The sequence below is a fragment of the Marmota monax genome, unplaced genomic scaffold, assembly GCF_021218885.2.
Source record: "Marmota monax isolate L192 unplaced genomic scaffold, Marmota_monax_Labrador192_F-V1.1 WCK01_AAM20220418_F8-fsc00037, whole genome shotgun sequence".
Lineage (NCBI taxonomy): Eukaryota > Metazoa > Chordata > Mammalia > Rodentia > Sciuridae > Marmota > Marmota monax.
The window spans coordinates 1,669,467-1,681,553 of NW_026693245.1; the positions used below are offsets into that span (position 1 = coordinate 1,669,467).

Here is a 12,087-nt window from a genome sequence, read left to right on the forward strand (position 1 = left end):
CTGCCCACTCTCAGCCCGGTTACTGTGATGTTCCTCTTCATGGTTTCATAGTTGGGGCCACACCCCCAGCCCTTTGTAGGTGTATAGGCTTAGGCATAAGGATTGCAGGTTCAAGGCCAGCCTGGGCAACTTGGTGAGAACCCATCTCCAGATAAAAAATACAGAGGGCTGAGGATGTAGCTCAGTGGTATAGCACCACTGGGCTCAACCTCTAGTACTTAAAAAAAAAAAAAAAAATACCTTCCAGTATTAAACTCCAGTTGTTCCAATTTCCCACAGTTATCTCATAAATGGAGGTGGTTTAGGTTGGTTTTATAGTTTCTTTCTTAAAATCAGAATCCAAATGAGGTCTAGACTTTGTCGTAGGTGTTGACATTAGGTTTCTTGCTTGATAGACACCCCACTCCCCACATGCTGTCTTCCACTAGTTAGCTGCAGCTGAACAACTTCATTGGCTCACTGATTTCCAAGCCTCACTGGTGCCAGGCCAGTGCCTTCTTGAACATGATCTTCATTCTCATTTTTCTTCTGTGGATTAGCTGTTAGACTTCCAGTTCAGGTCTTCTGCACACCAGTGCTCCATAAATGGCAGGTCTCTTTCCAATTGTTGCTTAGGAGCATGAATTTCTTCAGGGGCAACAAACATGACCTGGTACATCCAGGGGTATGACTGTAGACTGTTAGGGGTCACAGAATGGTGGTAGTCATCCCTCAGAGTCTGTAGGGTGTTGGTTACAGAACACCCTGCCCCTCAGGGGTATCCAAATTCAAGTTCCTTGTAGAAAAGGGCACAGTATCTGCATGTAAACTACACATCCTCTATAAATAATAACTAAAATATAAATGCCGTGTAAATAGTTATACTGTATTGCTTAGGGTATGATGTAAAGAAGCAGCAAGTACGTGTTCAATACAGGTACAGGCTTTTTTCTGAATATTTTCAACCTGCTGTTGAGCAGACCATGGACACACAGGGCCAACTGTACTCATTTATTACCTAGAAGATTTCTAGCAAGAGAGACTTCTAATCTGGTAGTTATGGTCCTAAGGTACTGTTTGTTTAGGCAAGGCAACATAAATGCTTGACCCCATCCCTTACCCCAGTTTCCAGGAAGATGAGTGGGTTCCCCTGCATGCTCCACTGATGGCAACTTTGGGTATTTCATTTATTTTTCCAAGTATCAGTTGAGCTCGTGCATTTTAATGTATTTAGTGGGTTTTCAGTCATTGCAGCTTTTCACAGGGATGCCTCTCCATGTTCCCTTGTCTTTCCCATGTCATCCTGGTAGTTTTTAATACCTTCCTTGCTTTCTGATAGAAGATGTTCCCTACTCTTACAATTCAAGCTGTATAAACAAAGATCTCCTGAGTGTTTGCTTTGTTACTTTGAACTTGAGGCTTTGGGCGGAGTCCTGAATTAGAGCCTAGCTGCATGATTGGAGCCCTGCCAACACGGGGAAGCTTTTGAGTCCCTGGGCCTGCCTGTGTTATGAGTGCTTCCCAGGATTCTGATGGACCACTGTGGTTCAGAACCTTGGCCTCACAGCTAGATCACAAGGTCTTACCCCTACTTTCTACACGAGGTACCCAAGTTCCTGAGAGAAAAGTGGGTCATCCAAGAACAGTAGGCAGGTCAGTTTTTCCTGGGAATCATCTCCCTGCCCAGGAGGCTCCATTGCTAGACCCACTGGGTCATATTTGTCCTTCCACCCAGAGGAGGCCTGCAATTCTGATCTTAGTTTTTTTAAAGAATATACTTATCTTGTTTCAGTGATGATAGCAATATGCTTGTTAGAACGGTCTTTCTACCAGTTAGACTGTTTAAGTTTTTACTGTGAGCAGCTCTACTACTTTAGGTGTCAAAGCAAGCTGCCTTTATCCCCAAGACTGTTCTCCATCAAATATATTGCCATCTCTGATCTGGTGCCAACATCTGCTTGTGTTTTACCCTGATTTTGTTAATTCACCCTCCAGCATCTCAGGAGTTGTTTAGGGATAAGATCAAGATGATGGTGAGATCCAAAAATACCAAAGGCCTCTCTTCACCCAGTGGCCCCTGGTGGAAATAGTGTGTCCCTGTTGGGTGGACCGCATCAAGACAGCAGCCTAGGCCTTTAACTGGGATGGAAAGCTGTTGTCTTAGTGTGTTTGGGCTGCTGTAGCAGAATACCTCAGACTGGGTGATTTGTAATGAACAAAAATTTATTTGACTCATAGCTGAGAAGTCCAAGATCGAGGGGGAGAAAAGGCCAAGAGATTTAATTGGCAGCCTCAAGCCTTTTAATGATCAGCATGAATCCATTCATGAGGGGGGAGCCCTCCTAAGAGGTTCTCCTCAGCTCTGTTGCATTGGGCATTAAGTTTTCAACACCCGAGCTTTGGGGGACACATCAAATCATAGCTGCCATTATAAAGTAGGGAAAGAGATCAGACAGGAGCCACAGGAAAGCCTCTCTAGAACCTAAATGGGAAAGGCATTGGACAGGCTGTGTAAAAGAGGCCCCTCTCTGGAGAAGCCAAGGGATACCACACACACAACACCATACCCTGCTCCTGGGGTCAGAGAGGAGCCTGGCTCCCCCTGGAGGTCACAAGAATCTTCATCATTTCTAAGAGAAAAATTTTAAAAGGCTGGTATAGGTACAGTGGTCCCACCAGATCCTGGTTTCACGTTCCACAATTTTACCTGTGGTCGATTGCAATCTGAAAATATTAAACAGAAAATTTCATATTTTGAGGGAGAGACTGTTTATGTAACTTTTAATATAGTATGTTGTTAGAATTGTGCTTATTGTTGATTACTATTGTCAATCTCTTACTGTTCCTAATTTACAAACTAAGCTTCATCACAAGTATGTGTGTATGGATTGGGCATTTCTAACCCCCAAATCCAAAATGCTCCAAACTTTGTGAGTGCTGACGTGATGCCACAAGTGGAAAATTCCACACCCAACCTCATGTGATGGGTCACAGTCAAATATAGACAAAACATATACTAAAAATACTTTATAAACTACCTCCAGGGAGCTCAGGGTCTAGCACAGTAGTAGGTTATAGGCTTAGCATGTGAGAGGCCCTGGGTTCAATCCCCAGACACCAAAAATAAACAACTCTGGCTGTGTGTGGAAGGTGTAAAAGAAACACAAGTGAACTTCATGTTTAGACTTACATCTCATCCCTGAGACATCTATCTCATTATATACATGCAGATATTCCTAAGTCTGAAACACTTCTTATTTCAAGCATTTTGGATAAAGACTCTTCAACCTAGGAAAAATAGTCATCATAATAATTTGGATTCAGTAGTCTGATTTCCAGTACCCATGGAAATCTGGTTTCCCTATGATAAGTGGGTACTATTGCATATAGTTTTTTAGTAACAGTTTCAACTTAGTCATAAAAATTCCTTTTCTTGGTTTTTTATTAGAAATTCTGTGTTCTTGATTTTTATTCATTGCTTTTGTTTCTTTGCAGAGAGATCATAGATAACACCAACAAAGAAAACGGGATTGATATCATTATGGCTGATAGGACCTTCCACCTGATTGCGGAATCCCCAGAAGATGCCAGGTGGGGTCTGCACTCTCAGCTTTCTTTTAACCACGTCCTTCCTCACAGGCATATGCAGCACACAGGGCACTGTTCACCTGGTTCGAGAAGTTTAACTGATGTTCTAGTTGGCTTTCTGTTTGTTCTGTTCTGCAGTCTTTAAACACAGCACAGATTTGGAACTTCGTCCTCATGTGCCCTGCACAACCCTCCTGTTTATGTTAGTTCAGGCTCTTATGGTCACTGATAGTGAGTGTAAACAAGGCTGAAAGCCCACTCTCTGGATGTTTCCAACTTTGAAAGCGAACAGCTTGTATGTGCACAAGGATCTAGGGAACAGAAGCATAATTTAAGCAGGGGCTGTTTAAATAAATGATAGTGCTTTGGAAATTGGAGGCTTTTAAAAATCTCTGTGCTAAAGTGTTTGAGAGACAAGATACTAAGTTAGTAGAAATAAATCTGTAGGAGGCAGTATTTTAAGTATATCATGTATATTAACTCACCAGCAGTCCAGCGGGTTAAGTATTATCATTACCACTATTTGTTCTTTGCAGAGAAAGAGTTGAAGGTATGGGAAAAAAATTTGTAAGTTTACGAGCATCTGTACAGATTGCACATTTTTCTTCTTAGTGAATTTCTAATTAGATGTAATGCAAGGCTTGTTTTTTTTTTCTTTTTTCCTTATTTTTGGTAGGGGGGGTGCTGGGGATTGAACTCAAGGCACTCAACCACTGAGCCACATCCATAGCCCTATTTTGTATTTTTAGTTAGAAACAGGGTCTCACTGAGTTGCTTAGCTCCTCGCCATTGCTAAGGCTGGCTTTGAACTTGTGATCCTCCTGACTTAGCCTCCCAAGCCGCTGGGATTACCACGCCCAGCTTATAAGGCAAGCTTTGTTCTATTGATGGAGGCATTAGAATTCCTACATTTCTTTCTTAAGGAGTTTGAATTTTGATTGAGACAAGAAAGGATTTCCCTATTGGCTGGGGCAAGTTGCCTCTGTTTCTGGACCTCTGGTTTCCATGTTGGAATGCTGAGGACATGGAGCACAAAGTTCAGAAGAACTTTTTGCTTTTCAGTGAGACATCACAAGGTCACATAGTAAGTGTGACTCAGTGGAGTCACTGTCCCATCCATTCTGCTTCTTTGTAGGGTTATGTTGGAGGTGACTGTCATCAATTCTGGGCAGCTCTAGGTTCCAATTTATGAGGGTAACATCCAATGGCCTATGTATTATTCTTCAGTTCTCATCCCAGAAGTCACTAGAACCCTCTGAGTTCTCAGGGCTTCTCACTACCCTTTGCCCTTTGAATGTTTTTAAGTCAATATAACCTCTCGATAGTAACACTAAGGGTAAAGACACCAGAAAGTAATTCTTCCCATGGGAACAAACTGAAACCCTGGTTTGACTCATAAATTATAACACAAACTGGAAAAACAAGCAAACCTGAAATTACAGCACCATCATTCCGTCTGGGACTCCTAGAGACCTCGTGTGGTTTTTTGCGGTCCAGGGAGTGCCCACAGCTTTTTAGCTGAATTATAGACCCAGCGTTTGGCAGCTGTCCTGTCTGTTTTATGCTGTAATGAACCTGCTAAATTTAGCATCTGGGATATTTTAGCCAAGGACTTTTTCCCCTGACCAGTGGAACACATTTTTAAAAATTCTCTTTTGGACTCCAAGTTATAACTTGATTCAGTGAAGAAATTTTATAAGTTTAAGAGCATCTGTACAGATTGCACGTTTTTCCTCTTAGTATATGTGTGTGCATGTGGCACACATCTTGAGTTTATATATTTTACAATTTTGATTTAGGGAATTTTTAAGCTCAGAGATGACTAGAGGGTTGCCTTCTGCTTCACCAGCATTTGACGGGGCAAGTCCATCTTAAGCTGCTTTTCTTGGTCTCCCTAAGCTGTTGTTCAGATTGAATGTTTTTAAGATCTTATTCACGTTTTCTCCTCCAGGAATTACAGGAGATAGATTTTAATTCTTTGCTATACGGCCTAATCTTTATTTGTGGGTGTTATTTTTTCACTTAAATATCCCATTGCATACCAGGTACTTACCCTTCTGTATTATTTAGTAGGGGCACACATATAATATGTTTGCAAACCCTTAGTAGGAGGATGATGACATAGCTTCTCTCTTACTTGTAACTTCTCACATGCTGTAGTTGCTTAATGCTAAATGAATAGATAGCCATTAGTGATCTTTTTCCTCGTGCATGTCCTGATTTTTCTGAAGTTCACAAATATTTTTCCTTACTTTCTGTTTATGGTGAGGCTTGAAGTGAGAAATCTCATTTGAAATGAAGATGGGCGAGTTATCTGGTGGAAATAACTTTCTGCTTTCTACTTTAAGCTATTTTTTTCTTCTTTCCCACTCTCCAGCGGTTTTATTCACTTAAATAGAAGTACTGGAGTATTTAAGGAGTAGAGAACAAATACCCAGTGCTGTGCTTAAATGGGCTTAGTTATAGTATTGACCTTCTTAACCTTGTAATTTATTTTCAAGACAGGGAAGGAGCCTGATTGACCTCTAGGGTATACGTAAGATTCAGTAAATGTCCTTGATTTAAGTATTTTAGGTAGAAGTATGTATTTCATTATTTACTGACAGTTTCTCAAGGAACATACCAACATCAGATGTCTGTGGGGATTTTGAGGAGAGGTCTTCAATAGACATCAGAACACATGATACTTAAAGGTGCTTTGGCTGCTTTTTTGAACTTTCCCCTTGGTAGAGTGAATCCCACATTTCCCTAAGGAGAAGAAGGCAAATTTGAATCAAAGGTGCTTGGAGGAGATGATATTTCCACAGAGAACATGGAAAAGGGCACCATTGCTTTGCTAGTCCAACCCTTGGCTGCCCCTGACAGCTGTCCTCTCTCCACAGCCAGTGGTTCAGCGTGCTGAGTCAGGTCCACTCGTCCACGGACCAGGAGATCCGGGAGATGCACGACGAGCAGGCAAACCCACAGAATGCCGTGGTGTGTGAGCACTGGGGGTGGAGGTGGGGTGTTCCGTAGGGGCAAGGGAAAGGCAATCAGGATGCAAAAAGGACAGGACCAGGAATTTCTAGATAATCTTTTAAAATAAAAGTATAATAATTAAAGGGAAAAACAAAACCATTTAGGTTAAAAATTATGCATAGAAATAAAACAGAAAGTTACAGATGGTTAGAAATGTAATGTATTTTAATTTTCCTACCTCAGACCTTTAAAGGAACAAAAAAAAATTACAATTTTTATGACATCTTGGAAGCATATGAGACTTTTTCTTCAAAGGACTAGGCGAATTCCAAAATTGTTTTCTGTCTCGATCCCAGACACAAAGTTATAAAATACTAGTTTATAAGAAAAAATTATTTCCTCAGAAGAAGAACTTGAAATCAAATAAAATATCTTAGCAGAGTTAAGTGTAAAATGTAGTAAAATATAGCAAAAAATCAGAACACATATACTGCTGAAAGAAGTTCATGAATGTTCTTCACTGAAGATATTTTGAGAATGTGAGGCAATGGTTAATTCACAACACTTTTAAGGAAAGGCCTGTAGAATCTGCCTGTCTCGGCTGACCATACTCACTAAGCCAAAGGGACCTCTCCTCAATAATGGTTATTTTGCAGTTAATTAAAAAAGAAGGTATCTCTTTGGTTTGCTGATTGAGGGAGTCGTCTAGGGATGTTGCTATTCCATGTGCCCCACCTTGATGTTCTCTCACTTTGGCTACTCCTTGCTCCTTCCCAGGGCACCTTGGATGTGGGACTAATTGATTCCGTGTGCGCCTCCGACAGCCCCGACAGGTAAGTTCAGATGACCAAGCACTTGCAAGTGCCCACAGATCCTGTGCCTGGCCACTACCCCCTTCACTGCATCGTGGCACCACAGGGCTTGGCATTTCCCATAATCCAAAGTTTTCCTTTTTGGTATCCAGTTTTACATCACCTCCTGGCTGTCTTTGGAGTGCAGATGGAAGCAGTGGAGACCTAATTTAGACAGTCACTTTAAAACAGCAGCAGCATAAGGGGAATATTCTTTATTTGGTTGGAAGGACAAACTTTGGATTCATATGGAAAAAAAAATCACTGATTGAGAAAATGCTGTTTCCTCATAAGGAGGGTATACTTCTATATTTTACTAAATTTGAAAAGGATTTTTATGTCAATGTAAATATAGAACTTTAATAAATAAAACCACAAACATTTCCTTTTTTTGACATTTCTGCTTTCTCTGTGCCCTTAAAGTAACATGTTTGGGGTATCTGATTTTGTACAAGGTGCCTTAGCACTGATCAACAACCCCATCTTTTTCCCATTTTTAATTTTGAGGCAGGGCTTCGCTGAGTTGCTGAGGCTGGCCTCAAACTTGTGATTCTCCTGCCTAGGCCTCCCAGGTCACTGGGATTGTACATGTGTGCCACCACACTCAGCTGTAGGTTTTGCTTTTTTAAGGCAAATCATCTTTACAGTCTTTGTACCTAGTGAGTTTTGTTTATTGTTTATTGTTTTGCTGCTTGTAAATTCTGTTCTTGGTCTTCAGTAAAAGTGGCTCTAGGGCCAGAGTCAGAATCAAAACTGACTAATGCTTTTAGTAAGATAGCCAGAATGTGAATATGAGTGTATTAAAATTGACAACAAATATAGTGTCTACTGGGCAGGAGCAGGATTTGAGCTTGGTGGGTGTGGGAGGTCCTCCATCATCCTACCACTAACACAGCCCTTCTAACTATGGACCCTTTGTTTTCAGGAGTGAACCTGCACCTTCTTAAAGATTCACTAGACAGTCACTTTAAAACAGCAGCAGCATAAGGGGAATATGTAATCTGTAACAGGAGCGCATTGACAGTCATTGGGGCCAGGTTCTCACTGCAGTGCTTAAACCTCCCCGCTTACCTAATCTGCCTCCTCTTCTCTCACATCCCCTTACTGGGCACATGATGGTCCATGCTGCGAACTTGACATCTTGCTCAGATTTTTCTCTCTTCAACTGCCCAAACTTTTCCCTTCTCAGGGGGGGTGGGGGGGGGCTTTTTATGTTTATTTTTAGGGGGACCTTAAGTCCAACCTTTTTGTATTGAATTCCCTGACTATTACAGTTCAATGAATCTTCTGTTTCTTGAACTTCAGTAGTATTTCACTGTGGTAAGCACTTGAACACATGAGAGGGTGAGGTCAAATTCATTAGTTTAAGCAGTTAGGTATAGGAATTAAGTGTGAACATAGGCTCATGAGCAATTCAGAGCTTTGTCACAGAAGAAGAGCTGAGTATGACAAGTAAATTTCCATTATCACTTTATCCCCACTGAGAGATGCACCCTTGTTGGATTGCTTTGGAAACATGGACCCAGCTGGCTTTTTGTACCAAGCATACCAAGTGCATAAGATGTTCCATTTACACGTATTTACTGATCCTCTTACCAATGTCTAATGCTCATTCCTGACCCGCAGAAATACTATCCAAGGCAATATCCAGAGGCAAAAAGAAATTGACTTTGGAGAAACATCAAAAAAAAAAATTTCCCCCATAGTCACCTTATTTAGCCTTTCCGGAACTGAGTTTCATCTGGAAAGTTTTGCATGAAGAAATGTTTTCCCTCCAAGGACCTTTGGAATGAATGTGTTCCTCCAAGTTTAAAGGTTAATGATGAATAAAATAAATCCTGCAGAAATGAGCAAAGTTTGCCTTAATACAAAAAATACAAATAGCATAACAGTGTTTCTCCCTGTGACCCATAAGCCAGGAAAAAGGCATTTAGTTTTGGTGCCCAGGGAGATGATGCTGACAGTAGAGCTAACAGGCTGTGCTTCCCTCTCCCCTGTCACTCAGACCCAATTCATTTGTGATCATCACGGCCAACCGGGTGCTCCATTGCAACGCAGACACGCCAGAGGAGATGCACCACTGGATAACGCTGCTGCAGAGATCCAAGGGGGACACCAGAGTGGAGGGCCAGGAATTTATAGTGAGAGGTGATTGCCCTGCATACTTGCACTGTCTTTTTTCTAGACGTCTATTTTCCTTTGTGTAGATACCTGCATCATTTCCACTCTGAGCAACTTTTCTGAGTCACTTTGACTCTTGAAGTTTTTAAATGTGAATAAGCAAAGATCATGGCCATTTCCTAGCAGGTAGAAATGCAGCCCCTTTGTGTTATACAAATGATTGTGTGGTACTTGGGTTTCTCTTAAAAAAAAATTTTTTTTTAATTTTTATTTTTTAATGATTTTAATTTTTTTGGTACTAGGAATTGAATACAGGGGCACGTAACCACTGAGCAACATCTTCAGCCCTTTTTTATATTTTATTTAGAGACAGCGTCTTACTGAGTGGCTTAGTGCCTTGCTTTTGCTGAGGCTGGCTTTGAACTTGACATCCTCCTGCCTCCTAAGCCACTGAGATTACAAGCGTGCACCACCACACCTGGCTCTTCAAAAAGTTTTGTTTTCACTTTTCAGTGTTAGGGATGGTACCTGGGGCCTGTGTATGCTGTAAAAGTGCTCTACTGCTGAACCACACCATGGCCTATAGTTTTTAATTCACATTTGAATCTTTCTCTCCAGGGTGGTTACACAAAGAAGTGAAGAACAGTCCTAAGACGTCATCACTGAAGCTGAAGAAGCGGTGGTTTGTCCTGACCCACAACTCCCTGGATTACTACAAGAGCTCAGAGAAGAACGCCCTGAAGCTGGGCACCCTGGTCCTCAACAGCCTCTGCTCTGTCGTGCCACCGGACGAGAAGATATTCAAAGAGACAGGTAACCGGGCTGTGGACTGGAAACTGTCCTGGGACTCAGGAAGTCAGATCACAAGGCTTGGGCTTGCTCCAAGCAGAGGAGTGGGATTCCTAGGTACTGTGTGTACTTTCATCCCCCTCCCCCAAAAGGAACTTTGCTCTTGAGTTATCTCTGAGGCTGGCTATAGTCAGCTATTCAAGCATGTCATATTTAAGCCATAGTAAACAGATTTGATTTACAGAGGTATAGAAAGACTGATAAGGACAAGAAAGTGTAGATGGACACAGAGCACACTGATCACATTTGTGTTTTTGTCCTTTTCATCATTGTGCCGTAAGGGGCGTGCAACCTACAAAAGATAAATCCTGCCTTCCTAGAGCAGGAGGAGCAGCATATAAACATAGAGGGGTTTCTTCATTTTGTTTTTCTTCTAATTTGGAGAATTACAAGGTGTTCTGGAAGATTACTTACTTTGATTTTTGTTTCCAGTTGTGATTTTGTGCTTTTTAAACATAGTCACACAGGTCTGGGTGGGTCAGGTGATCTCTGTGCCATGCACACCACTTAGTTCCTTGTCCTCTGTAGAAGGGAGAGCTGGGTGGGTGGCCAATGGGGATGGAAAGTCAAAATCCAAGGAAGGGTCTCAGTTCATTCTAGAGCCTAGAAATGAACACTGGTCTATACCTGCTGCTCTTTAAAAGGAAACGTTACAGTTTACGTCTGTAAATCTGAGTTTTATCTTTCCCTCTTTACTGAAATCTCCATATTTTTTAATGTGTCATTGATTACTGAGTGCCAGTCACATGTAGCATTTATCAAGTGTTATTGAATTAAATCATTAATTAATTTAAAGGGACCCCGGTCTGACACAATATAGGTTTCTAATGGTACTGAATTTCTGGGGCTCTGGTGCAAGAATATCACCTTGGTCACAGAGTTGGCCCCAATGTGTATATGCTGCTGCTGTCCTTGCAGGCTACTGGAATGTCACTGTCTATGGGCGCAAGCACTGTTACCGGCTCTACACCAAGCTGCTCAATGAGGCCACTAGATGGTCCAGTGCCATTCAAAACGTGACAGATGCCAAGGCCCCGATTGACACTCCAACCCAACAGCTGATCCAGGATATCAAGGTAAAATAGAGCAGCTGAGAGTCGCTCCCACATGCTGCCCTCAGCCATTAAGACCATAGTGTAGGCCAGTGCAGCCAAAATTAGTGCTTGGTTAATCTGGAGTTAGGAATCTAAATGCAAGATTTTAAGTGAAAATATTACAGTAAAAACATTTTGCTTTTAGGGAGGTGCCGGATGCTGCAGCTGACAAAAGCCTAGATGTTGGTCTCAGTAGGCACAAGGACTGAAGGGCCTCCTGGCCACAGCCGTGTGCGTGATCTGGGTCCTGACCAGGTTTCACCTCAGCTCCAGTTGGGACCTTCTAGGAGTAAGACCACAACTCTACCCTGGCTGCGCAGTTTCTAGACCACAGAAGTAGGTTCATGAAGAGCCCAGATTGGTTTAGAACTCAGGATCCCTGACAGGTGCCTCCTAGTGCCCAGAAGCTCCATGTCTCTGGATTAACATTGATTTTATGTCAAGTTGTAATGTCCTGTTTATATAAGTTTAGTGGCTCAGTAAATGTATGTCAGTTGAAGGAATCAATGATTCAGCCATGGGCAAGAGTGGAAATGGAGACATGGATGTTCTGGTTGCTCTGCTCACAGAGCTGACAGTCTCTGGCACAGAACCAAGTCAAAGGGATCCTGTTGACGACTACGGTTCCCCGTGCAGGCAGATTCCCA

General features: G+C 42.0%; 1 protein-coding gene across 1 annotated transcript in view; it reads left to right on the forward strand.

Annotated features, from left to right (window-relative positions):
• Positions 1-12,087, forward strand: part of Myo10 (myosin X) — a 204,821-nt gene that overhangs the window by 180,147 nt on the left and 12,587 nt on the right. Inside the window, exons 28-33 of the mRNA XM_046456288.2 lie at positions 3,475-3,570; positions 6,450-6,543; positions 7,303-7,358; positions 9,382-9,524; positions 10,116-10,310; positions 11,265-11,422. Of these exons, the coding sequence (XP_046312244.1) occupies positions 3,475-3,570; positions 6,450-6,543; positions 7,303-7,358; positions 9,382-9,524; positions 10,116-10,310; positions 11,265-11,422 (742 nt within the window). The remainder of the gene's footprint in view (positions 1-3,474; positions 3,571-6,449; positions 6,544-7,302; positions 7,359-9,381; positions 9,525-10,115; positions 10,311-11,264; positions 11,423-12,087) is intronic.